We start from the raw sequence: 26,261 nt of genomic DNA on the forward strand, positions 1-26,261 counted from the left end.
TGACAGTTTAGAACGCAGTTTGATCATCATTTTGTGGTGGTCTGAATCGATGTTAGCACCACTATAGTGAATCTGAGAAGTGCCGAAGTATTGTCGTAACTCTGGTAGGTGGTATATCTACTTTGAAACGATCGCATCATCGAACATTTCCAGCACACCTCCTGCAGCGCTACGATGTTGAAATTACGGGTTATCAGTAATTCTGAAAGAATTCGGGTACTCTCAAGAAAGTTGGGAGACTTGCAGTTACATGTTCCGAGTTTCTAGTCCGTGTTGTTTGGTTGGGTATAGCCCGATTGTCCTGTCTCGAATTTCTTTGTGATTTTTTTCTATACATTTAATTTTTACGAGTGGCTTGTAGGGGCTGCACCAATCCCTTGCATCACCGGAAGATCACAGTGCACAGTTATGTTTAGAGTCTCACGCTTTCAGCGTCTATTCCCCAGGTCAAGGGCGGCTGTTTTGAGCCGCACTTCCATGGTGAACAGACGCTTAGATAGGCCTCCTTCCCTGTCAACATACGACCAAAATTCCACCACAAACGGTGAAGAAATACCTGGCAAAAATGGACATTTTTTATGCCGAAGTGTTTTTACGGGAAAGGCCGAGGACATAGTAAACGCGGTGCGGTGCGTTACGATGCGATGCGGAGCGATTACTATGGCTGATGTCACATTAGGCGGATTCGCCGCCGCGGCTATCGCGACGGTTATTTTCTCCATTTGAAAACCGCCCCGCTCTGTGTGACATGTCTCATTCACAATACACTGTAGATCCTCCGCTGCGATTTTACTCGCGGAACCCGCGGCGGCGAATCTGCCTAATGTGACATCAGCCTATGTCAGGTCCGGGCGATTTGCATTTGATTCCCGTATTCATGAACGAAAGAGCTTCCCCGCAAACGAGCCCGCGTCGCATCGCGTTCACTATGTCCTCGGCCTTTCCCGTAAAAACGCTTAAGGCGCGTCCACATTATGCCGAATGATGCCGATCGGCCTGTACCAGGCGGCATATTCGGTTTGTTATGTAATGTGGACGCCACATCGGGTGCACGAAGCCGAAGTCCCATCGGATGCACGAAGCCGTCACAATCACACGAAGCACTATGTCGTCAACGCTAATTTACTTCGTTTTGTTTTGGTTCGACTTTCTCGAACCGGACCCACTTGTTTCGGGTTGAGTTCGGTTTGATTCGAGTCGGTTTCCGGCACGTCGGCAAGCCCGGGCGGTACGTCCACATTTAGCCGACTTTACCGGGCGGCCAAGGCCGAATGGCGTAATGTGGACGCGTCTTTACAAGAAAGCTCATGTTCGACTACTTGGCACTACATTTTGAAGTGGTTCAATGGAGCAAATGGTTCGATGGAGTATCATCGATGCATAGTTTGACTATCAGTCATCTTGTTTTCGAAAAGATAAGAAAAGTTAAGCATGTTTTATCTAGGTGCTAGGTGCTAAAAATCGAATCTTATTTATAGAAATTAGACAAAAGAAAATAATGCAGTTAGACAAAGATCATTTCCTTTATCTCACAGGCTAAGTAGAGCAAATAAAATCAAAATATGATATAATAACGTTTCTAAGGTGGTGGCAACTTGCTAAAACCACTCTCCAGCCATCTTGGAAGTTCCTTCTGATTTCTTCCGTACTGTTTTCATATACCGCTCCTCTAACTAACTTAGTGACGAAACGGCCTCACCTTAAGATATACTTCTAGGCGCCTTGGTGCCCACTACACCTTGGATTTGGATAAACGTTTTCTAACTGACCTCAAACTGAATTTAACGAACAATATTGACTATAGCTCAATAATTTCTCCTAATTTGCATGCATAAGGTTTGGATAGTGGTTTTGATGATGAACAGTTTAGGTATTATTGAGCATAGAGCTGAACAAAACTACCATAGAAACGTGACACTGTTGGGGAGCTTACTTGCACAAAAATTTAACACCCTTCCAGCAGTTAACCGGAACATTCGCCATGGCGGACGAAAACATGCGTGTAGGCATGTTTTTAAATTCTTTCTTCGTTTTATTTATCAATTCCTTCTCATTTTTCGCGACATAATTGTTGGAGTAGATTTTACGCTTCGGATTTGCCCAGAAATTCTCGATTCGACGCAGCTGGGCGACGTTGGGCGGGTTCGCCCACTTTGGTGCCACATCGATATTCATCCCCTCCATCTTCTCTAACGATCGCTTCGAGTAGTGGGTCGACGCAAGATCCGACCAGAACACCACGTCTTCGCCCTTATGGTATTTCTTGAACGACGCAACTTCCGGCAGCCACTTCGTACTATAAACTTTCCCGAACACGGCCAGTCCGGAGCTAAAGAAGAGCGGCTTTGACATCCATTTATCACAGCAGCACCTTTTTTGGGAACTTGGTGTGTGAAATAAACTTTACTACGGAGCTCACTTCATTCGTGGTGGAAGGAAAATACGAAGTGCCCGGCCAGCCGTTGCCATCCAGGGTGAGATAGGTCTCGTCGACCATCACCACCGCCACGTCACGATTCGCCGGGAAAATCAACTTGACTATCTTATTCAGCCGCTACCGCTGCGCTTTTGCCTGCATCTCCGAGATCGGCTTCCTGACATGTATGTCTATGTTCGCCAGGTACTTTTTCATTGTTTGGCCGGTTGCACCGACCTCCCGATCAAGCGCACGCAGCGATGTAGCCCTCGATTTTCCTCTTCAGCATCCTTTGGAGCTTCTTGTCACTCAGGGTCGTCGGCCGTCCGGAACCATCGTCATCGAGAACAGCGAAATAATGCACATCTCCCAATCTCCCCCCCCCCAATATAAGCAGGATAATTTATGAAAACATGTTCTAGCTAGAGATGTGCCATCCGCTCATGAGCTCATAGTGAGCGGATTCGGATCGGCTCGCAATCAAAACAACGCAGCTCATCAGCTCATTACGGAGCTGGAGAGCTGATGAGCTGTTGAGCTGTTGAGCTGATGAGCTGCTGAGCTGTTGAGCGGATGAGCTGCTGAGCTGTTGAGCGGATGAGCTGCTGAGCTGTTGAGCTGATAATCTGCTGAGCTGATGAGCTGATGAGCTGCTGAGCTGTTGAGCTGATGAGCTGCATATCTGTGGAGCGCAAAAGCTGCAGAGAGTGTGAATTTTGAGACGCGGAAGAATTTATCGTCTCCCGCGCTTTATGAAATGACGTCAGTTTGTTTTCGTGTGTCCCTCTTCGTTCTTTAGCTTTAGCAGAGATGCCAGAGAGGAAAAAGATTTTTGTTTTGAAGATATTCAATCGTTCCATTAAATTTTTCTTACATCGCCAAACAAAATAATAAAAATTATTATATGCTTGTAAATGGAATTACTATATTATATTGTTATTTAAACATGACTGTTAAAACACATAAATTTATTTCCGCGTGCTGAATCAAAAGAATTCAGAAAACTACCCGCCATGAATGCTAATGATTGATAATGGTCCTTTTGTTACCTTTGTCATGGCGAAGAATTGTTTCTCGTTGCGCCTATTAATGGATTTATTTTTATATCCTTGGATGCAAAAAAAAAAAATATCTCGGTAGTTTTATCAAAAAACGTTGTCTCAGCCAATATTTCTGAAGGCATTTTATTTGGCTACTGCTGGTTCTTCTGTTGTTTAAGTTCAGCATATCCTAAGCATCTTCTATGTTGGATTTCAGCATTCAATATTTGTTGTATATTATATTATTAGAATCCATATTAAATTTAGTTTGTGTACAATTACAAATTAAATTCGTTTATATTTTTTATTTCCGTCTATTAAGAAAATGAACACTATAAAATGTCCCATGGTAGTTATGCAGTTGTGTGGACAGCCGCAAAATTCAATTGAGCTGAAGAGCTGTTCCGAATGAGCAGCTCACTTGTATGAGCTGGACGGCTCTGAGCCGCTCACCATGATGAGCTGAATTGCCCATCTCTAGTTCTAGCATGCAACGTCCAACAACCTCGCGCTAAGCAGAATGAGGACAACGAAACGAGTGAGAGCGATCAATACAACTACAGGCGCGATGCTGATTGGTGCGCGCAAATACTGCGCAATTCAAGTACGAGTGCATGGATTGCGACGTAGTATATTTCCACCCCATTCGAGTTGTAGGGTGGGTTTAGACTAGTGATATATTCATGTGAAGAAATATGATGAGATTTATAGAAATCGCATCAACCGTTTACACTAAAACACTATAACTATAACACTATAACTTCTATAATGAATATATTCATATTTTCGGTCAATTTATTCACCTGAAGTAGAACTGCATCCAACTTTAGTGATTTCTCACCTGTGAGAAATTCACAAGCGTTTACATATGCTGAATTTAATCAAGTTATATATATCTCGAAAAAGTGTATCATATTTATTCTCACCCGTTTACACCTATTTTCACGTTAATAAATCCATCTATAGCTATAGACCTCCCTAATGTAAATCCGCCATTATGTTCCACGAATGATACATATCGCAAGTTGAGTGCTGAACAGCGAAGAGCAGGAATCGTGAATTCGAACCACTTTTTAATGCCAAACTCTAGTGGAATTCGACAATCTGTGAAAACACCAGTGAAGAAAGCTGTGAAGTTGGGAACTTGGAGTCGTCGGATCATCGAGTACTTGCCGATAATCAGCCCTATTCTGTATTCCGACGGATTTCCATTTCGTTCGAGTCATAATTTCGCGATCCCTATTTCGAAAGTTTTGTCCATTTAATGTTCTGAGAGAAATAGATCGAACAGAATGTAAAAACAACTCAAACGAGATACAGAATGGAATTTTGTTAAGTCGTTCGAAATACATAATAAGGGGTGAATAACTGGGTGATCAAAGAGGTTCCACGACGTGGCTCCGGTAAAGAAAGCAGGGGTATGACTAAACCGTCAAATCCCTCATATTGCCAGTGTACCCAATATTGCTGCGGTTCACTGACATTTTGGTTCTGTCAATTACGAATCGAATAGATAGAATTTAAACTGCATGTTAAATGTGAACACCTCCGTGTGAAACCGAAATATGAAAATCGCTCATGCAGTTAGAAATAAAGCAGCGCATTTTTCTTTATTTTTACTATCTCCGTGATTTCAACGATTTCAATCCTCGCAAATGATATGTTGGTAAACAAATGACGCCATATTGATTTTGATTTTGGTTAGCCTATATTCAATTGATGTCTAACCCCTGAAAGAAAGACGTGTTGATGACGATGCCCACAGAAAAGTGCGAAACCTGTGCACAAGCGGCCGTGTGTTTTTGTACGATGCACGAAAGAGTTAGAAATTGCCACGAAGGAGCGGACTGCGCAGAACGTGGAGGAAAGAATGGAAAGGTGAACATGGTGCTGTACGGCATAAGGAAGAGGATACTACGACGGATTAGTCCGATGAATCCATCAAAGTGCCCCCTGACGCAGTTGATGTTGATGATAAGCCATGATGAGCGATAATAGATAATCATTGAAAGCAATATTCAAAGTAAATCGTATTTTCATTATTATATTTGAAAAACCTACTTACAGATTAGAAGTTGAATTACCCTATTATATTAAATTAAACCAATAAATTTACTGCTTCGAGCTGATATCGGGAACCTTGATGATTTTTCTACGAAGATGATGTAACCGTGGGGAAAAATAGGGGCCCAACTCACTCAAAGCTGATCAAAGAAATGATCCTGCTAAGATGTTCATGGAATAGAGCTCGTTTTCACTAATCCGTATAAGTCAAAACGTGAGGTTTATGTTTTTATTTGAACCAAATATTTTTCCCCATTTTTCACATCTAAACGGGTTCTCTCCTTAAAAAAAAGATTATTAATCAATGTTCACAAAAAATATACCGCATACTCACCCGTGTGTAATCCTATGTGGTCTTTCATCAAACCATCGTGCGCGAAACCTTTCTCACATTTAAGCATTCAAATCACTGTTTCGTCGTTTGCAACGAATCCGCATGAGTTTTAATGTGCTTTAAGAGCAGTTTACGCTTCTTGAACGCTTTCGGACAGTGTGGACAAGAAAATGGACGTTCTTCTGCAAAGAAATGGCTCTGTTGAATACTTTGAATATAGATTAGGGTAAATGATCTTGGTTTGTCCAGTCGAAAATATGATCATGGTTTGCCCACTTTTTTGAATGCTCTAATTCAGCGCTCCTGTGTCAAATAAGGCCTTCGAATGTTTCGAAACATATAAATGAAATTGCCTTTTACATGATTTATAGTAGTTTGATAGTATATTTTTACGAAATCACATGTTTTAAAGGATTATAAAATACACCTTCTATTTGTGTCAATGCGCCCATCATTCGAGCTAACTTTTAATCGATCACCAGATGATTATTTGGCACGTATTCAGACCTTTTCTGGATTACAACACTTATAAATATTGTAAACATCATGCTTGCTTACCATTTGTATCGGATTTACATAGCTAAACCATTAAATTAACGCATTTTGATGAACTCAATTCTGATCATGAGTTGTCCAATTCAATAATGTTGTTTTGTCCACATGATTTCTATGGCAACCGCTTGGCGCGCTGCAGTTTGTTTATGTTTGTTTATGGTGTGCTTCGCGCATAGCAGAAGTATGGTTTTTCTGTGTTGATTGTGTTGAGGTGAACACTTCTAAAATGCCCAAGAAAAGGCATTATTCTGAAGAAAGCCTAAATTTTGAATGAATTAATATGATGACAGTAAACTCAAGCAATGATAAATGCAACATCTAATTGTGAATTCGATTGTTTTCATTCAAAAATGGAGATTTCTAAAACCGGACAAACCATGATCATTTTTTTGGGCAAACCATGATCAGAGGTGGTCAAACCATGATCATAATTCTTCTTTGAAGAAAATCGTTAAAAAACATAAAAATTTGAATAATTTCAACACCTTATAGTAGTATTAGCAACTAGAGACTTGGGGCTTTTCAATAAAACCCAAACTCGTATCGATTATGTGTGATTTTCATGAAGAAAAATCGATTTGCATTTACTAGTTGCGTAAAAACACCCCAAATTGGACAAACCAAGATCATTTATCCTATAACTTTTTTTTTATCCAACCTGCATGAGTTCGAACGTGCTGTTTGAGCGATGTAGGTTGCTTGAATGCTCTCGGACAATGTGGACAAGAGTAGGGACGGTCACCTGCAAAGAAAAATCCCTGCTGAATAGTTCATCGTTTTCAAGCATGCTTTTCCAACCCGTATGAGCTCGAAAGTGCAGTGAAAGCGTTTTACGCTTTTGGAACGTTTTCGGACAATGTGGACAAGAGTATGAGCCATCATCTGCAAAGGAATACAACTGCAGATTGGTTCAATATAGTAGAATATTCTTCACCAACCCGTATGAGTTCGAATGTGCAGTTGGAGCGTTGTTCGTTGTCCAAACGCTTTTGGACAATGTGAACAAGTATAAGGACGTTCGCCTGAAAAGTAATAACCTGTTGAATGATTCATTAGAGTAAAACTTTTTTTTACCGACCCGTGTGAGTTCGAATGTGCTGTTTGAGTGTTGAGTGTGTCCTATATGTTTTCGAACAATGTGAACAAGAATAAGGGCGTTCATCTGCAAAGGAATGGTCCTGCTGAATGGCTCATTATAGTGAAACATTCCTTACCAACCCGTATGAGTTCGAATGTGCAGTTGAAGCGTTGTACGTTGTCCAAACGCTTTCGGACACTGTGGACAAGAATAGGGACGTTCACCTGTAAAGGGATAACTTAGCCGAATGATTCATTGTAGTAAAACATTCTTTACCAACCAGTATGAGTTCGAACGTGCTGCTCGAGCGTTGCAGGTCGCTTGAATGTTTTCGCACAATGTGGACAAGGATAGGGACGTTCACCTGCAAAAAAAACTGATCCTGCTGAGCGCGCTTTTTTAGCCTGTATTTTGAGCTAAGTTTTTTTTTGACACTTTTCACGTTTCGACGGTTAACACGCTGACACCGGATTATTGCTCAGGCAGCGTCAGTCACCTGTGACTGACAGTATAATATATGATAATAAAGGTAACTAATATAAGCATATAAGCTTAGAAGCATTCCTTTTCGAACAAAAATACCTTCCACTACGATAAAAAACCATTGCCCTAATACGTTTAAAAATTTCCATACAGTCGCTTTAAAACCGTGGCACTCAACGTGTTCACAAAAAAAATGTTACACTACATCCTTACCCGTGTGTGACTGTGTATGGTCCTTCGTCAAACTTTCATCCGTGGAGTCTTCCTTACATTTATGCCGTACCGAAGATGAGTGAACTTCTATCTGTGAAGCATCCAGATCACCTTTACTTTGAGTATTTGTTCTAGCAACCGAAATTAGTGATATATTGTAGTCTTCTTCGTTCATTTCGTTGATGAAGAATACCTCTCCGTTTTCTCCCTTGATTCGCATTTCATCTTTTGGTTCAATCGGTGCAGAATCTACTGTTGAGTTTCTCTCAAAAATGTTGTCATTATTCAACAAGTCGTGATCATCAATTATTAACTCTGGATCCATCTTGATGTCATCAGTCGGTTTGACGCTGGGCAAAATTTGGAAGCAGCTCTCGGGAATGTTGTGGACGGTTCTGAATTCTTGGTGACATTTGTCGCATGTAGGATAACTGCTCCACTGGGAAGTGGGACTGTTTAACTTCTGCAGGACAGTTTTTAGGTTTGACTCTGAACGAGAAGGGATCAGCACGTGATGGAACTCATCATTGCACATATCGGGGCAAAAGCTACATTGGTTACTGTTGAAATGGGATCTGGTCGAATGTATACGGATCGTAAATATTTAATCGTTTGGATTTGTTAGTTAAGATTTGTTGAAACAAGTCTTGTTGAATAATACATTCTATTCAACAAGACAAACAAAAATAAATATGTACAAGTAAATCACTTAACCGTAACCGTAGAAATGTGTTTCGGCGTGCGAAGGTGAAGGTTTCTGAACATTTGCTCAATAAACTTACAGGTTGTTGGTAACAAACGCCATCTAACTAAAAACTATCTATCGCTAAAACTATCTTCAATTTTCAGGAACAATTTTTTTGTTGTTTATTGTTTATAATTTGCATCTCTTGAATTGTGTCCATGACAGCTTCATCAAAAATAAAGAGCAGAGATGGCAGGTTTGAGGATATGTCTTTATTTTACGATCTGAATACATATTGTTTCTAGAGACATTAGTTCATTTGCACTCAAGAATTTGAATAACTGGGACATTGTATTTTTTTTAATTTCTGGCCTATACTATACAATAGATTAACCTAGATCTTTCAAACAACCACTTCAAAAATAAATGTTTTCCGATTACCGACCGTTTTAATTATCAGTTCTAAATTCATAAAATTTAATTCGCAGTTACGGAATATATTCTTTGTTCACATTTATTGAAATAAACTTTCAAGTCTCAAGGTAAGTTTAATGAAATACATAACAAAATATATAACAATGTCAATAAGAATAAACCATGAATAAGCTGTCAAACTTTGTTCAAAAGTTAGTTATGAATTATAGGGCCCTATTATTCTTATCGAGGCGATAAAAATTTTACTCGGTAGCCCTATTTTACCTATTTTACTATTTTTAGGCAGAGATGCCAAATTTGAAGACATGTCTTTATTTTGAAGACATTCTACTTACTGTGAAGACAATATGAAACATGTGGAGACATTTCAGTATGATGGTGTACGTGTGTTTTTGAGAGATATTCTTCTTCTTAAATGGCACTAACGTTCCTGAGGAAACTTCGATGGCTCAACGTAGTATTACTCGCATCATATATAGTACTTAATTGAGATTTCTATGCCAAACAATGGGCCCTATAATAGAAATCAAGGCGATAAGAATTTTGCTCGAGCAATTCGATAGCACCGACCGTGTGATAGCTATCGATGCAAGTGTCAGAACTTTTCGAGTTGCATGGTTCAATTGTTGCATATCTTCAGACAATTATTTTATTTTGGTTTGCGTCCCTGATATTTTCCTTTGGGAAACATTTCAGAAACGCTCAAATATATGCAATTTTCAACAACACAACACAACAACAATGAATTTTTCCACATTCCTCGTCAGTATACGCTCGTAAGTTGGCAGCGCATGTGGAGTGGTGATGAGTTCGGTCGTTGGTTACACACGATTATCCCTAAGGTCTCGACGAGTGCATGGTTCAAGGGATTGAATGTAGGTCGTGATTTCATTCGCGTGATATCTCGGCTTATGTCCAATCACTACAACCTAAACGCGCATCTCTATCGCATTGGGCTCGCAGCAAACAATCTTTGTGATTGTGGCGATGGCTACCACGACATCGAGCATGTTGTCTGGTCGTGTATCCGGTTCCATGCTGCTCGCTCTCAGCTCTCTAGAGCACTGAGAGCACAAGGCAGACAATCGGATATCCCCGTCCGGGATATCTTAGGTAGCCGGGATCCTGATCTTCTGCTTCATCTATACCTGTTCCTCAGAAACGCCGATGTCAACGTTTAATGATGTTTCCTTCGTTGTGTCCCCGTTTCATATCCCTCCTATCCGATCGATAAACTTTTACTTAGTCGCGGCAATACATACACACACTCTTTACAGATACACGGGCCAAAGGTTGTGCAGTCCACTGATCATTCAACAAGAGCCAAAGGTTGTACCGCTCATGACAACTCTACACGAGCTGATGATTGCGCCGGCTAGTGACCATTCTATCCTGGATTCCTCGAGTCGAGAAAGACGCACCACGCTAGATATGGGGTACAGACTAGGGGGGCGTTGCTGATTAATGGTCAGCTGCATCCCAATAGGAAGTATCCCGTGTCGGGCACACGTACAGAGCTAGGTAGTGCGGACTGAATCAAAACGGCTGTCAAAAAAGATCCAATTGAAATGTCAAAAGAGATCCAACGATCAGGAGTGTTATTTTTCTTATGATAATCAACACTATAAAAAAGGTATTGTTATCAAATGCAAAAATAATTAAACTTATAAAATGAACGAACTTCATTTTTCCGTCAATTGTTTAATTGGCCATTGCATCTCTGAAAGAGAATCTCATATTGCAAGGTATCAGAACTTGACCGAATATCAACAAACTACAAATAACGCTTAGTTCACTCCAACATGCTCCGCCAACGGATTGGATGATAGTTTTTGCTGTACAAGGACAGCACACCAGTTCGATTAAAGACAGAGTGTACGCAACAGCAGCAAATTTGAAGCAGAATTTAAGAAGAAATTTAAGTGCTTGTATAATTTCATGTATATTTCTATAGTATTAAGTAAAATACAATGTACATAGTTATAGTAGTTTAAGTGTGTGTGTTGTATTTTGTCTCCGATGAAACGAGTCCCTCAATCTGCTACAGTGATGTGAATTTCCATGCGAATGGAAAATCCCCGCTGCATCACTGCAATGAAGGCAGTCTGCATCGCGCCCACGGGGGGATTTTGGGTTCTCACGTTGGGCAATCCGCATAAAGGCTGCTTTGGTATCTCGCAGCGGGATTAAGTAGCAGTTTTCACAGTCCACTGCATTAAGACGCTATCAAAATAATCCTGAAAATGTGTATGAAAGGTTTGCTACACTTTTGGTTTCCAATAATTCAAACATCGTACTTACTCCACTGATACGCGAATCCTTATTCGGAACTAGTTTGTCGTCTCCGCAAAAATCAACCCAGTGCGTCTGTAAATACGTTTCCGAAGCTATAAGAGCTAACGCGAACATTTTCACTCGTATTCGGGCAGCCTTTCACTGAGCAACGCATTTTTAATGTCCACTTTCCCTGATATAATTTTTCTCCGAACGAAATAAAAACAAACGAAGTCACAGTCACGTAAATGTTTACTCCTGTGATTTGAAAACATTCGATGAAAAGTGGAAAGAAGAGTTGCCAGATGATTTTTAAAAAAAGGCTGTAAACATATGAGAAAGTCTGTTAAAAATGTGGAAATGTCTGTAAAAGCGTGCGAATCTGTAGAAATCTCTTTTAATGTTAATTTTTCCAGATTCATTGATACTTTGTACATCGCGATGCACGCTAGATTGTCTTTTGTATATTATTGTATATTTTGTATATGTACATCTTTTATATATACAGCCATTCCATGCCAAACCGATATAGTGGTTCTCAGATTTCAATGAAAAGTGGTAGTTTTGTTCTTTATCGCAAAACATTAAACCCTTTTTTTTCGTTAGGGTGACCATTTCCATTTTAGGGTGGTCCGAAAAATTATTTTTCCCCAGTTTTTCCCAAAACTGACTTTTTTCAAAAAATCATAACTTTTGAATCATTGAACCGATTTAGATTATCGACATATCTAATTGAAGCCAATGAGCTAGCTTTTCATTAAAATATAATATATTGAAATTGTAAGGAAAAAAAAGGATTTTGTTTTTGTACTTATCGATTGTATTTTTTTATTATTTTGAACTAGAGGGCGCTATATATTTTTTATACTTTTCTTGAAAGCTTGTTATACATAACATATCTCGATTTCAGAGATGCTTTTTTTTCGTTATTGAGATATGATTTTTTAAAGTTAACCGGTGGTCCGAAAAATCATTTTTCCTCTTGAGAACCACTTTATTGGCATGAAATGGATGACAGACCTGTAATGCGACACGTTTAATTGGGCATTTTTACCTTTAATTGGACGTTTTTGTAAACATCAAGTTCGGGGCCTAAATTATGGTCCCAAATTGAAAGTCCCAACCAGGCGTCGACACTGTATCACTCTCATCGCCAATGTCTAATTACAAGTCAAAATAGCCTCCAATGCGACACTGAGTGGTGCCTCGGCATGTCGCATTAAATGTGAATAACTGTATATACACATACTAGCTCACCCGGCGAACTTCGTCCCGGGTCAGCTAGTAAATGTAGTATATGTCATATCATTATTGTTTTGATATGAATTCTATAGAACGAATTTCGAAACTTTTCCTCATCATAACATTGTTCTGTGGGCAGAATACCACAAATACAATAAAATGAAGACAGCTCAAAAAGGACCTTTCCTTCATCGGATTTGCGGATAAGCAACACATTTAGCCTTCCATTTTTATTCATATAGATAGATAAAAGATATAGGAATGCGTTGTATTGCCTGAAAATCCAGTTCCACTTTCGAACAAAGATCAACTTCGCTAGCGCAAATATTGAATGGACTAAACGCGCTTATCATGATGTAATTTTCGGTCATATGAGAATTCATTTTTCCGAATTTTCCTACATTCCTTCTGAGTTTTCCGAAAACTTTCCGATTTTGCTCTCCACTATATTGATCTACGGGAAGAGACGAATACAACAAAATAAAGAAGTCTAAAATCGGATCATCCCTTCTTCGAGGCTTGCTTACGAACAGATTTGGCCTTTCATTTTCATTTATATAGATAGATATAGGCTAACAGTGCGAGGTTGAAGGGATGCTCAAGGACTGGGATAAAACTCCGTGGGTTTCCGTTTTCGCTCGGCTGTAGTCAATCTTAATATTACTCAAAAATGTGTGCTCCGCCGCAGTGCTACCCCTGTACGGAGTACTGCGCCGAAAAGTATGCACATCGCGCTGGTGTGATCGAAGAGCAGTATGAATTTCATGTCGTCTAAAGACGACGCTCGTACACACAGCTCGTCACGTGGTTGTCGTCAATAGACGACGCCCGTAACGAAAGGGTTAAGGCTTTGAGAATCAACTCACTGTCGTTTGCTCAAAGGATACCCCTCTAGGAGAGTCATTTTTTAGGAAATTAGCGACGCACATGTTGCACCGTACGTTTGCTAAAAAATGATTCGCTTGGCGGCGGCAGCGCTAATTCGGTTTACTTGGTTTGTCGTCGGTTGTTCTTGATATTCTCGGTAAATTACAATCTGTTAAGTTTTACCAATCTCATCGATAGTTCTCATAAGTTCTCGACTCTGTTCCCTCACTGTCATGAAATTTTGAAGTATAGTATAGATACATTTAATGCAATTTTTCATTCATCGTGAAGAATCGTAGTGTCTGTTTCGCCAGCAATGATTTCAGGGCAAATGAAATCATGAAAAACACTGACGTATACAATTTATTGTTACCAAACAAAACACCAACAGAATGCAAAAGATACTGAAGTACTGTCATCGGCCACTGAGCGATACTATGCTCACGACATCACTGCAATGCGACCTATTTTGCGCACGTAATCACTGTGGTGACACCGGCAGTTAGGCTCTAGTTTGCGCACATAACGACTGTGGTTACGCCGGACGACAAAGTGTTTATGAATTACTCAAAAAATAGGTCTAACGTCATGTGTATTCATATAAACTAAATATAAAAACTTTTTATGTATTAAAACTATGGGTAAATGTAATACGATGAGTCAAATATCTTTGATGTGATAAATAGAGTCTCTCATTTTTCAAAAACCTGTGAAATATTGTTGTATCCAAAAAGTCTGCAACAAAAATAAAAAGTATTTTACAGATATGTCTGTAAATTTACTAACATATCTATTAATCTGGCATCTCTGGTGGTCTGAGAATTTATTGCAAGAAATCGCTTGAAAAAATCCATAAATTTGCTTGAAAATGAAGTGGATTGAGTCCGCACCACTTAGGTACAGAGCATCGAAGACTGCAACATACCAATTATGAGAACACTTGTAATACTAACCTCGAGCCAACCGCGAGTAATCGGTTACATATTACTAACATAGTTGTAAGACAAAAATTGTCAAAATATTGGACTCCCGGCCCCGTCAGGCTAACGCCACATGTGCCTTAAAAAAATATATATTTTGGAAAAAAAAACAACACATGTTCATTTGTTTTGATCAGTATTTGTTTTACGGTGCTGCCAGAATCTATAAAAATGAATTTCTGTCTGTCTGATTCTTATAGATTCGGAAACTACTGAACCGATCAACATGAAAATTGGTATGTAGGGGTTTTTGGGCTCGGGGAAGGTTTTCGTGATAGTTTCTATTATGGATAGACTCTCCACCCCCCCTCTCTAAGGGGGGGCTGCCATACGAATGGAACACAAATTTCTGAATTACTCGAGAATTAATCACGCAAATTAAACCAAATTAGGCATATTGAAGTTTTAGGATGCAATAAATGTTTCTATGGTAGTTAGACCTCTAAGGGGGGGGGGGGGGGGGGGGGGGCTGCCATAGGAATGGAACACAAATTTCTGAATTAATCAAGCAAACGAAACTAAATTTGGCATGTGGAGGTTTTAGGATGCAATAAATATTTCTATGGTGATTAGACACGCCTCCCGCTCTCTAAGGGTGGTGAGAGTTTTTGGATATGAGAAATGTTTCTATAATTGTATGACACCCCTCCCTCCTATGGAATGGAGAGGGGGTCCCATTAAAATATTACACATATTTAAACCAAAAATATTCCAGCCAAACATGACAATTGAAAATTTTCAGAAAATTCTGAAGGAAAAAGAGAAAATTCGGAAAATTAAATTCCCAAATGTTCTACAATTACATAGTGACAAGTGCTGTTAGTCCATTTGATGTTTAATAGCGAAATTGATCTTTGTTTTGAACTGGAAATGGATTTTAATGTGATGAAACGCACTTCTGTATCTTCTTCTATCTATACCAAAAAAAAAGGATCGCCAGATGTGTTGATAAGAGCAGAACTCAAGGAAGGAATTGTCCGGTTTAGGGCTGTCTTTATTGTATCATATTCTCTGTATAAAATATTTATTCCATGTAACGGAGTTGTTAGTTACAAGTGGTTGAAAAATGTTGAACGAGAATTGTGTCTGAAAATAATCTGATATTATAATGATGAGTTTTGTTAGAAATACTAGGAATTTTATAGTGAAAAATAAATTCAACGGAGACGAATAGAAGATCAATCAATGAACAGTTCTACGATTGGGTCCATGAACTTGCTCATAGTAAGAAAACGTGAATATTTGAATGATAACAAAAAACAATTTTTTGGCGGGACGAAGTTTGCCGGGTCAGCTAGTAGTCTATACAAGGTAAGTGTTCAATCCAGCATTATTTATATTAATCATGTTATAATTTATAATGCAGAACTTACTTCCAGCGCATATTTCATTGGCTGAAAATGAGTGGACGACAAATCACCACCAGTTTGAACGACTCGTTGAACCAACGAAAGCGAATGTAAACATAGGTAGCTCGAGTTATTTGTGCACTGAGAGAAATAATTAGTAAATATAACGAATTTTTTGGTAAATACTACCAATCTATAGTCATTTTCGACCGTACTAATAAACACATATATCAAGCAGAACAATGATTCGGAAGCCCAATATCGGCTACATTTTCTCGCCGAAAATGCACGTATCAGAATTATATCCTTATTATACCTCCGTATTGCCTTATAGGAACAATGAAAATGGTTAATACGCGCTTTTCTCACCAATTTTCAGATATGACAATATCCAAGCTTACTAATGTTATCGAGTAAAATATACTAATCTCTAGTAGGGATGCTGGTTTGTTGACAATATGTACAAAAAATTTGTACATTCTACTAATTTTGCATTACCAAATGTATTTAGTAGTTTTCGACCGAGGATTTTTCTGAGGGTGGAGGCAGTTCGAATAGAATCCCGGTTAAGGAAAAGTGGGAGGAATTCAGTGAGGAGCTTAATGCACTGAGACCATCAATGCGTCTTGGTTCAGAATGGCAGAAAGTAAGTGTTTCTTCTACGATACATATAACTTCATAAGTAAATTTTATCATATTCTTTGAATTACTATCAACCGAATTTCCTACCTAAAAATGGCTTATTCCTGCTAGCGTACATTAGTACGTGTTACCTTTGTCAGCAATTTTCTTTTTTATTGCTATACCATACCAAACTTTCTATACTATATGCTAAAACTGAAATGACTCGCAAAACAATAATGATTTTTATAAATTACAGATTTGGATTGACATGAGGTGAATGGTAAAGAATACAAGTGAGAATTTAGGGCCACACGTGGTGGCCCAATTCACCAAAGCTATTGACGCCGCTACAATAAGAAATCGATGCTAAAAGAAAGTTACACACAAAAAATTGTTTTGCTAAAAAAAGTGGAATTCATGTGACTTCTTACGGAATTCCATAGATTGAAGTTGTGAAAATACATGAAAAAATTCATTTTCTAATAATTATATTTTTGTAAAGCAAATTGTTCCATGATGAAGTTTTTATGTATGCTTTCGTTATTTCATTCGTTGAGGGAATATCAGTTTTCTCCAAAACATAACCATATTAACACTTTTGGAAATATAGATATTTATAATTTTCATAGCAGATGTCTCAAAAAATAAAGATTTGGCATCTTTTCTATAGTGCTTCATGAAACATTTCAAACTCGGTTCAGAACATTTCAGCACCGCCACTGACATTTGAGCAGAGTAACGAATCGAGCTGTTTTCCTCGATTTCTATAATTCCAGATTTTACTCAACGTAGAGCCCTATTCCAGAAAACGAGACGAGCAGACGAGCGCTCTTCTCGTTTGTTTTCACATTCCAGAAGCCGAGCTCGACTAAAAACAGACGAGTAGCTCGTCTGGCTCGACGACCGCGCTCGTCGATGAATCAGTCGAATCGTCTAGTTTGTTTGATGTGTTTGTTCACCTTGTTGATTGAAAGCATCGGTATTCTTCTGTTCCGCCTTTATCTTCAAAAATTGTTTCACGACTAAACTAGTATTGCATAAGCAATGTATGTTTTGAACTGTAACCATAAAATTCAATTCAGTAATATATAATATATATATATATATATATATATATATATATATATATATATATATATATATATATATATATATATATATATATATCTATTCAAATTTATTCAAAGCCTATCTAAGAGGTATACAGAGTACGGTCAATATTATTTGACCGGTCAAATCAGGGAAAACAATCCCGTTTAGAAATTGGGTGCAAAAGGCACAACAAAGGATTATTTGTTTTAATTATTGGCACCGATCGAGTGCATGAGATGGTGATGACTCGTTCGCTGTTGGCGCGGGACTAGATCTACTTTGTGACGGTTGCTGCTCGTCCATCGTGTAAGCAGGTCGATGGAAACATTCGTCGTCCGTCCTTTGACGTCCACCTTGAAATGCTTGCTCTTCCGACCCAGCACCTTGAACGGACCATCGTACGGGGGAGACAACGACGGACGCACGGAATCGTTGCGAATGAACACGTGTTTGCAGGTCTGCAGATCTTGATGCACGAAAACAGGTCGGTTCCCATGCCATGCCGTGTCCTTGGGACGCAGATCACGCATAGCTTCTCGTAGCTTTACTCAACCCAGAGAGAAAGCTCGGCTGATTTGGCAGGATGAACAAGCCATGCTGCTTGGGCGAGTTGCTGCTTGCATCGTTCAAAAGCAGCAGTAGTTTCATTGGTCCAAACTAACGGCATCCGATCGTTTCGTTTATTGCCGGGGGTCATCGATAGCAGCGGAATTTGGGCTTCGATCGCGTTCGGAATGAACCTCCGGTAGAAGTTGATCATCGCCAAGAAGCTCTTCAACTCCTTCACGGTCATGGGTGGCTTGATGTTTTGGGCGACCTCAACTCGTTCGGGCAATGGCAGAATCCCCTCGACGGAGACGGAATGTCCAAGGAAGGTGATTTCAGACCGGCCGAATTCGCACTTCGCCACGTTTATGGCCAGGTTGTGTTGCTTTAGCCGTTCAAACAGTTGTCGCAAATGGTTCTTGTGTTCTTCGGGCGACGATGAGGCGATGAACAAATCGTCGATATAGGGAATAATAAAGTCCAGCCCCCGAACAACCTCGCGGATGAGCCGTTGGAATGTCAGGGCAGCGCTCCGCAATCCGAATGTCATGTAGGAGAATTCGAAAAGTCCAAACGGCGTCGTGATTGACGTCTTCGGTATGTCGTCCGGGTGGATCGGGACCTGGTGGAATGCGAATGCCTTCTGCAAATCAACTTTAGTAAAAATAGTTTTACCTAGCAGAATTGTCGTGAAGTCCTGAAGGTACGGAAGCGGGTATCGATCGGGCACGCTCTGAGCGTTCAGGGCACGATAATCCCCGCACGGGCGCCAAGAACCATCAGCTTTCTTCACCATATGCAGCGGACTGGCCCAGTTGCTGCTGGACAGTCTGCAGATCCCGAGCTTCATGAGATGTTCGAACTCGGCACGGGCGGCTTCGAGCTTGTCCGGTGGCAGACGTCGTGGCCTGGCGTAGACGGGCTGTCCGGTGGTCTCGATGCGATGAACTATCGATGATTGGCTTTCCGTGCCTGATGGAGCGCGTCGTGTGATGCCTTGGTAGCCGGCCAACATTTCAGCGTACGGTGATACTGAACTGAATGTTTTAATGGAGTACTCACTCGTTTGCGCAAGCACTCCGGCCGATTCGAGAGTTGTGGTGTTGTCGATCAGGCGGTTGCGTTTGAGATCGATCAACAAATCGAAATTGCAAATGAAATCTGCACCGATAATTCCAGACGTGACGTCAGCGATCAGGAATGTCCACAAGAACTCACGACGAAGTCCAAGATTCACCTTCAGAAGAGCTTCACCGTAGACCTTGATTGCTGTCCCGTTGGCGGCGAACAACTTCATCGTGGTTGGCTTCATTCGGCTTGAACTAGAACCTCTTGGAATGACCGACACATCGGCCCCGGTGTCGATCAGAAACTGCATGCTGGTGGTCGTGTCCGTGATTTTCAGGCGAAAAATTTTGTTCGCGTCGTTAGAAAGTTCGCCTACCTCCAACGACGAATCCAACATCTGGTGTCACTGTTTGCTGGCTGTGCCAGACGACGATGACTGGCCGAATGAGCACGGTTTCCGACACTGCCGCGCGTCATGTCCAAAAACACGATGGTACCAGCACAGTTCATCCGACGGCGTTTTATCACGGGAAACGAATGTTGACTTTTCACGACCACGTGAGCGTGAACGCGATCGCCCTCGATAACCGCCGGCACCACGTGCAGAAAATTTTTTTTCGAGGTTGCTCGATAGCTGTGCAATTTCACGATGAAGGGCTTCGATGGTGCCTTGCGTTGGTTTATCCGCCACGTGTGTTGATGACGATGGTGTCTGCTGCGCCTTCATGTCGATGGCGTGGATGTTACGAAGACCCATCGAATCGACGATGGCATCCGCGATAGTCGTCTTCTCGGCGGCGTCACCCTTTGATGCGATCACAGCAGCTTGAGCATGGGGTGGCAGTCTAGTAGCCCACAAATCCATCAGCACCGTCTCGCCGAGAGAATTTCCAGCAACACGCTTCATCTCGTTGAACAGCTGGCTGGGTTTCATGTCTCCGAGCGGCATATCCGACAGAACCCGATGCAAACGTCTCTGCTGGCTGTCGGCGAAATGTTCCGTGAGCTTCTTCTTAATGTACGGGTACTTTTCGGTGGCCGGCACATTGTCGATTATCGAACGCAGCTCCGTTAATTTGTTCGGAGGGACTTGTGCCATAACAATATTATATTTGCGCGTATCGTACTGAGTCTGCGCGCCGAAACCAGAATTCCAACGATAGGAAGCACGACTCGATATTCGAATCAGTCATACTCGGCGGTTGGAGACGAGGTGAACTGATTGATTCTAACTTCACAGAGGGTTCTGGCTCAGGCTCAGTCATGATGCTGCGACGGAATCACTTTATCGACTGATAACTACTTCGAGCGCGATAGCAGTATTCGAAAACTGCTTTTTAACTACGAACATCGGGGTCACCACTTTGGCGCAAGGGCCATAAAAAGACTCTGTTCACTTCGAGTGTATACAAAAAAATATTTATTCAAAGCCTATCTAAGAGGTATATATACAGAGTACGGTCAATGTTATTTGACCGGTCAAATCAGGGAAAACAATCCCGTTTAGAAATTGGGTGCAAAAGGCACAACAAAGGATTATTTGTTTTTATTATTGGCACCGATCGAGTGCGTGAGATGATCATGACTCGTTCGCACGGTCGATGATTGTTGATATATATATAAATTTAAAACTTTTCTTGATAAATCGTTGATTAGGTGAACCATATGCTCGAGGAAAAATATCAATGAAACCAAAAGATATATGAAACTTATTTCTTTTTGTTATGTTTTTTTAAAATATTTTAATAATTTTAATATTTTTTTTTTCTCAAAACAAAAACATGTCTTTTCATCTGACATCACTGATCATACCGAGAAACACTGACTGAAGTCTCTCCAGTCTACCAAATAAAACATTTCAATGAAACTCGTGTACTGGAATGGGATATTTTGCTCGTCTCGACAGTGACTGAAGCCGAGACGAGACGAGACGAATTGCTCGTCTCGTTTTCTGGAATAGGGCCCGTAGTATTGCTTGCGTCATTTTCATTAGTACTTGATTGAGATTTCTATGCCGAATTATGCTCCTTGAATGCGTTCTGAGTGGCAAGCTCTAGAATACGCGTGACCACAGTGCAAGACGGAGGAAATTTCTACGACGAAAAATTCCCCCGACCGTATCGGGAATCGAACCCGAACCCCCGGCATGTTAGGTGTTACGCTAACCACTCAGCCACGAGAGCACAAGAGATATTATTTGTATGAAATTCAAACTGTTGGCTGAACATATCGTCAAAAGAAGTAGGGCAGAAAATCCACAATCATATAGAATGAATTTAACAACAAAGAGACTTCAAACTCTGGAAAACTTACTTCACTCTGAATATGTATATTTCAATAGCGCTGAAATATATGCAATTTGCAACAGATGAAATTCGAGCTCGGTAATCACTATTACTATTACAACGAGCAAAATTTCGTATTTTGTGAATCGAGATAATTTCTTACCGAGCTCAAATTTCATGTGTTGCAATTGCATATTTTAGGCGTTTCTGAAATGTTTCCCAAAGGAAAATATCAGGGACACAAACCAAAATAAAATAATTCTCTGAAGATATGCAATAAGCGAACCAAACAACTCGAAATATTCTGTCACTTGCACCGATAGCTATCACTCGGTCGATTGTATCGACTTGCTCGATATCTATAATGGTAAAATAGAGCTAACGAGCAAAATTCATATCGACTCGATTTATATAATAGGGCCAATTTTATCTCTTGTTGGGTGTGGACCACTGCGTACATTATTTTGAGCTTTTGTGGTATGTCCTGATTCTTCTATTTCTCTTCAAACTTATCTACTGTTTATTGATGAAGAAGTAGACTGAAAGATATATCGAGATAGGTACCAATCAGGAATAATTTGTCTGATGAAATTTTAATAGCACTTGAAAGTAACGGGTGTTTCAATAGAGACGCTACAAAAGTAGACCGATAGGGACAACAAACGACGCCATATTTTTTCCCGCTTTCTTGACATTTCTCTTCAGTAAGGTTTGCCATTTCATACTGGAAAGATATACGATCCAACAACGAGTCGAGATTATTAAAATTCACTACCGAAATTCGGAGTCAATGACCTCAACGTTGAGAGCGCTAGGTCCAATTTATGGTCGTCATAATCGTCCTGCCAGATCAACAATTGAGCATCTAGTGGAAAAATTTGAATCCACAGGCGCAGTACAAAATGTTTCCGTGCCAGTAAGACAAAGCAGTGCCCGTAGTGTCGAGAACATTGTTGCCGCTAGCGCATCAATTGAGGAAGATCAAAATTAGACTCTCACACATCGTTCTCAAGCGTTAGGCATCTCTGTGACGTCATTGTGGCGAATTTTGCGAAAAAATCTTGGCCTACATCCTTACAAGATCAAATTGACGCATGTATGTTCGTGGATCGATTGGGCTGAGCAACAACTTTAAAATCATCTTCAGCGATGAGGCGTATTTCTGGCTGAATGGCTTCGTCAATAGATGATCAAGAACGGCACGTTACTGTGAATGGGAATCGCTACCGCTCAATCATAACCGAATATTTTTGGCCCGAATTGGAGAATATGTGGTTTCAACAAGACGGCGCCACAAGCTACCCAGCGAATTTAACAATCGATTTATTGAGAACCAAGTTTGGTGAGCGTGTTATCTCACGAAATGGTCCGGCCAATTGACCACCTTGGTGGTGCGATTTTACGCCGTTTGGTTATTTCATGTAGGGCTACGTCAAGTCTATGGTATATGCCGACGAGTTCCACATCCACAAATTCCACAAATCTTTGTTCTGGAACCATACACTCCAGCACCTGTACTGTTACCCATTTTCGATCCATCGGTATAGAACATGATTGAACCATTACGTACATTGGGATTACATTCACCCCATACTGAACGAGAAAGTTCTATCACTCTGTATGGAATGTCATAATTAGTCCTAGGTTCCATCCAATAGAGCCCAACTACGAGATATCATTCCATTTCGGATAAGGAAGGGACACCTGACTTTCGTTTTCATCTTTATTTCTTTACACACTATGCAGGTTTCACAACTTAACATTTAATTAAATTATCATATCTGTGTTAAATGGGTCATACTTTGTATTCATCAGAAGTTTTAGTAAACTTTCAGAATACTAATGGTTCTAACGAATCCAAAGATTCATTGTCACGCGTATCAAGCATAAACTACGGATATAACACGTGGTTCATTAAACTCCCATATTTTGAAGTGCAAGGGCATCGCGAATGAATTAAAAAATAATTCCCCTATGAAATGAATTGAACTGTCCTTTTCTACGAATAAAAGGGATTAGCAGTTTCGCTCGTTCCATCAACACACTCGTATGGTTTAAATATAAGGTATAAAATATGCGGTTTTGCCTTTTTTCGTTGGTGATTTTAGGGTGGTTGAATTCATTCAATCAAAAAGAACAAAACTAAAAGAATTGTTGAAATGTTTCTTGGTATCAGTTTAGCAAAACTTCCAGCGATGACCGCATTCGTTACATAGGACGAAAGTTGTCATAGGTTCATCGGAGCTTCTCGTCTGTAGTTGGTTATATGTACAGTTACGTTTCTTACATTTACCGCACTTCAGCAGGTCAGTTTTGGTTCCCTGGTTAGTTGCCAGTTGCGCATCGTTAATGGCTTCTTTGACGAATCGGTCACGCAGGTTCTTCATTTCATCGCTGGCCATTTCTTCAGGGGCCATTTTGGCAAGGCGTTGGGCGGTGATGGCTCCACTGACAAAGTTACTTCTCAAGCTGGGATTTTTGGGATCCTTTAGATTCGCTACCCGAGAGCGAACGCGATTCTTGTATTTCATGTCCGTGTTCTTGAACTCGACGAAAATGGCTTCTTCCAGCTCCTCGGCCAGCTCTTCGGGCGTTTGACAACCTTCCGGCTGTTCTCCTTCCACCCGGAGAGCATTGGCGAGCATCTCGCGGCACTTCAGACGAACGGCATCCGTTGTATTGCTAGACTGTGGCGGGAAACTTGTCTGAGACTGTTTTTTGACCTCCTTGTCCTTGTCGGAGTCCTTTTTGCCGCTGCTATCGGATTTGCTGCTCTTGCTAGAAGATTTGCTCGACGATTTCGACGATTCCTTGGAGGACTCCTTCGACGGTGGAGTCGCGGCCAAGAAACGCTTCCAGCTTTTGATCAACGATTTAGCCAAACTGATCACCTCGTCGTCCTTGCTACACTTTCTCAGCTCGTTTACGGTCATTCCGATACGGGTTTTGGTCAGTATGTCGAGGTCGATATTCAGACGCTGCAGTTCCCGCAGTAGGTCCAGCGCTTGCTCCTGACCCTGGAAGAAGAAAAAGGTAAGAGAATATTATTCGTATTGCTGACCTTTCGATCCACTGATAGCTTGCTAAGATTCGAATGTCGGCAGTATTGAAATGCGAATTTTTTTTGAGGAACTTACAAAAAAAATGGCTTCACTATTATTGAATTGCATAAGACCACTTTTTAATTGAATTCTGTTAAAAAGAAAAGCCAGAAATTGTTTAGGACGTTGAGTATGCGGCGTTATGAGTCTCCATCCTGAACTCAAGATGAGCTTGCTGGTATTTTGGGAATGACCCACTTTTGCCACTTTTGAGGCACTTTAAAGAAATATAACTTTAGAAAACATATCGTCAAGGAACGTTAAATAGCGAACTATTGCAACACCGTTTACTATAGAAAACAAAATATAAAGAATTGGGTTAAAATGATAAATCTGATAAACTTACAATTCACGCAATCGATATAGCAAATGTTTAGCAACTTAATTTATTTTAAGGTAGGCTAAATATGGGAGGTTGGAGGATATGTTCTCTGACCTTTATGCCTTAGAGATATGAAGTGATGCGAAAATGCAACATGCATGGTAAGAAAACACTATTTCCTAATTGGAACGCTATTCTAACAAATTCGTAACCTGAGACGAATAATCGTTTACGAACAGCTAACATTCCATGTTTTGCGTAATTGACACATCATGGCATGAAAAATTATCGTTCCTATAGAATTAGAAAGGTTAGTGTTGAGTTTTTAAACACGGACCCTTTTTTTTATTTCAGATTTGAATTCCAGACACATTTAGTCAGCAGTATTTCTTTGAGAGAGATTTGTGATTGATTTTTGTAGAGCTTTTTATTTTATTGTTATTCCATTATTACCTTAAACCAAACATCAATAATGAACAGAAGTTGTAAACATTTATTTAATGACCCTGAATTCAAAAGCATTACGATAACTGTTTTACACTGATTAAACCGTGTTCTGAGATATAGAAGGCTTTAATAGAAATTATGTTTGTAGAGCTTTTTCAGGAAAACGTTTGTTGAGGTTCAATCTTCCAATCTTGGTATCCATATTCAACAAGTATCTTCACAAAACTAACCGTTTGATTAATATTTTACCACATTTCAACTGCGTCATGCCCTCGCGAAGTAACTTTACATACTGAATAGTCTGATGCCTTTTAGGCGCTCTGACAAAACGAGAGATTAACGTTTGTTTTTCTTCGCTTTTTCGCCGCAGTTCTCGCTACACCCAACAACGGCACGATTCAGTCTCGAGCTGTCTTCCATTACTGTACAAAAGCTTATGCGCGCTGTCGATGAAAAAATACTAAATCGAAAATCTGCCACCTTTACTCACCGTTCCGTCGGAAGAAGTCATCTTTCCCAGTTTCTTCTGGATCTTGAGCACTTCCTCCTCGACGTTCATGTTGGTTTCGTGCAGGTTTTCCGGTCAAAATCCGATCGCAAAGCGGAGAACAAATTCTGGCAAAATCTTCCGACGCCTTCTTCTGTTGCGGTGAGTGGATAAAAATCACTTATTGCTCTCTCTCTTGCTTCTCGAAAAAGCGCTTGCCAGAAAACCAAACGTTGTTCATGTATCCCACTCTAGCGTGTGCTCTTCAGTCGAG

The 26,261-nt window shown here is 40.3% G+C and overlaps 3 protein-coding genes across 6 annotated transcripts; all 3 read right to left on the reverse strand.

The window, feature by feature from the left end:
• Positions 1-5,502: 5,502 nt before the first annotated feature.
• LOC129779612 (zinc finger protein 501-like) lies at positions 5,503-9,344 on the reverse strand. 2 transcript variants are annotated; one of them, XM_055787188.1, is made up of 10 exons: positions 8,966-9,344; positions 8,184-8,758; positions 7,768-7,851; positions 7,628-7,711; positions 7,488-7,571; positions 7,348-7,431; positions 7,208-7,291; positions 7,068-7,151; positions 5,855-6,036; positions 5,503-5,801 (listed from the first exon to the last, which is right to left on the reverse strand). In XM_055787188.1, exons 1-9 carry the CDS (start codon positions 8,986-8,988, stop codon positions 5,927-5,929), a joined length of 1,212 nt encoding a protein of 403 aa, XP_055643163.1. In that variant the 5' UTR covers positions 8,989-9,344; the 3' UTR covers positions 5,503-5,801; positions 5,855-5,926. The 2 variants fall into 2 exon arrangements, with proteins under 2 accessions (XP_055643163.1, XP_055643164.1); XM_055787189.1 differs by having other exon boundaries at positions 8,898-9,343.
• Positions 9,345-19,748: 10,404 nt separating this feature from the next.
• On the reverse strand, positions 19,749-20,444 carry LOC129773575 (uncharacterized). The gene has a single exon (XM_055777202.1). It carries the CDS (start codon positions 20,442-20,444, stop codon positions 19,749-19,751), a length of 696 nt encoding a protein of 231 aa, XP_055633177.1.
• Positions 20,445-23,339: 2,895 nt separating this feature from the next.
• Positions 23,340-26,261, reverse strand: LOC129779613 (transcription elongation factor S-II). 3 transcript variants are annotated; one of them, XM_055787190.1, is made up of 2 exons: positions 25,991-26,261; positions 23,340-24,647 (listed from the first exon to the last, which is right to left on the reverse strand). In XM_055787190.1, the coding sequence occupies exons 1-2, from the start codon at positions 26,057-26,059 to the stop codon at positions 23,808-23,810; spliced, it is 909 nt and encodes a 302-aa protein (XP_055643165.1). In that variant the 5' UTR covers positions 26,060-26,261; the 3' UTR covers positions 23,340-23,807. The 3 variants fall into 3 exon arrangements, with proteins under 3 accessions (XP_055643165.1, XP_055643167.1, XP_055643166.1); XM_055787192.1 differs by lacking the exon at positions 25,991-26,261 and adding an exon at positions 25,731-25,912; XM_055787191.1 differs by lacking the exon at positions 25,991-26,261 and adding an exon at positions 25,507-25,714.

Source organism: Toxorhynchites rutilus, chromosome 3 (assembly GCF_029784135.1).
Source record: "Toxorhynchites rutilus septentrionalis strain SRP chromosome 3, ASM2978413v1, whole genome shotgun sequence".
Taxonomy (NCBI): Eukaryota; Metazoa; Arthropoda; class Insecta; order Diptera; family Culicidae; genus Toxorhynchites; species Toxorhynchites rutilus.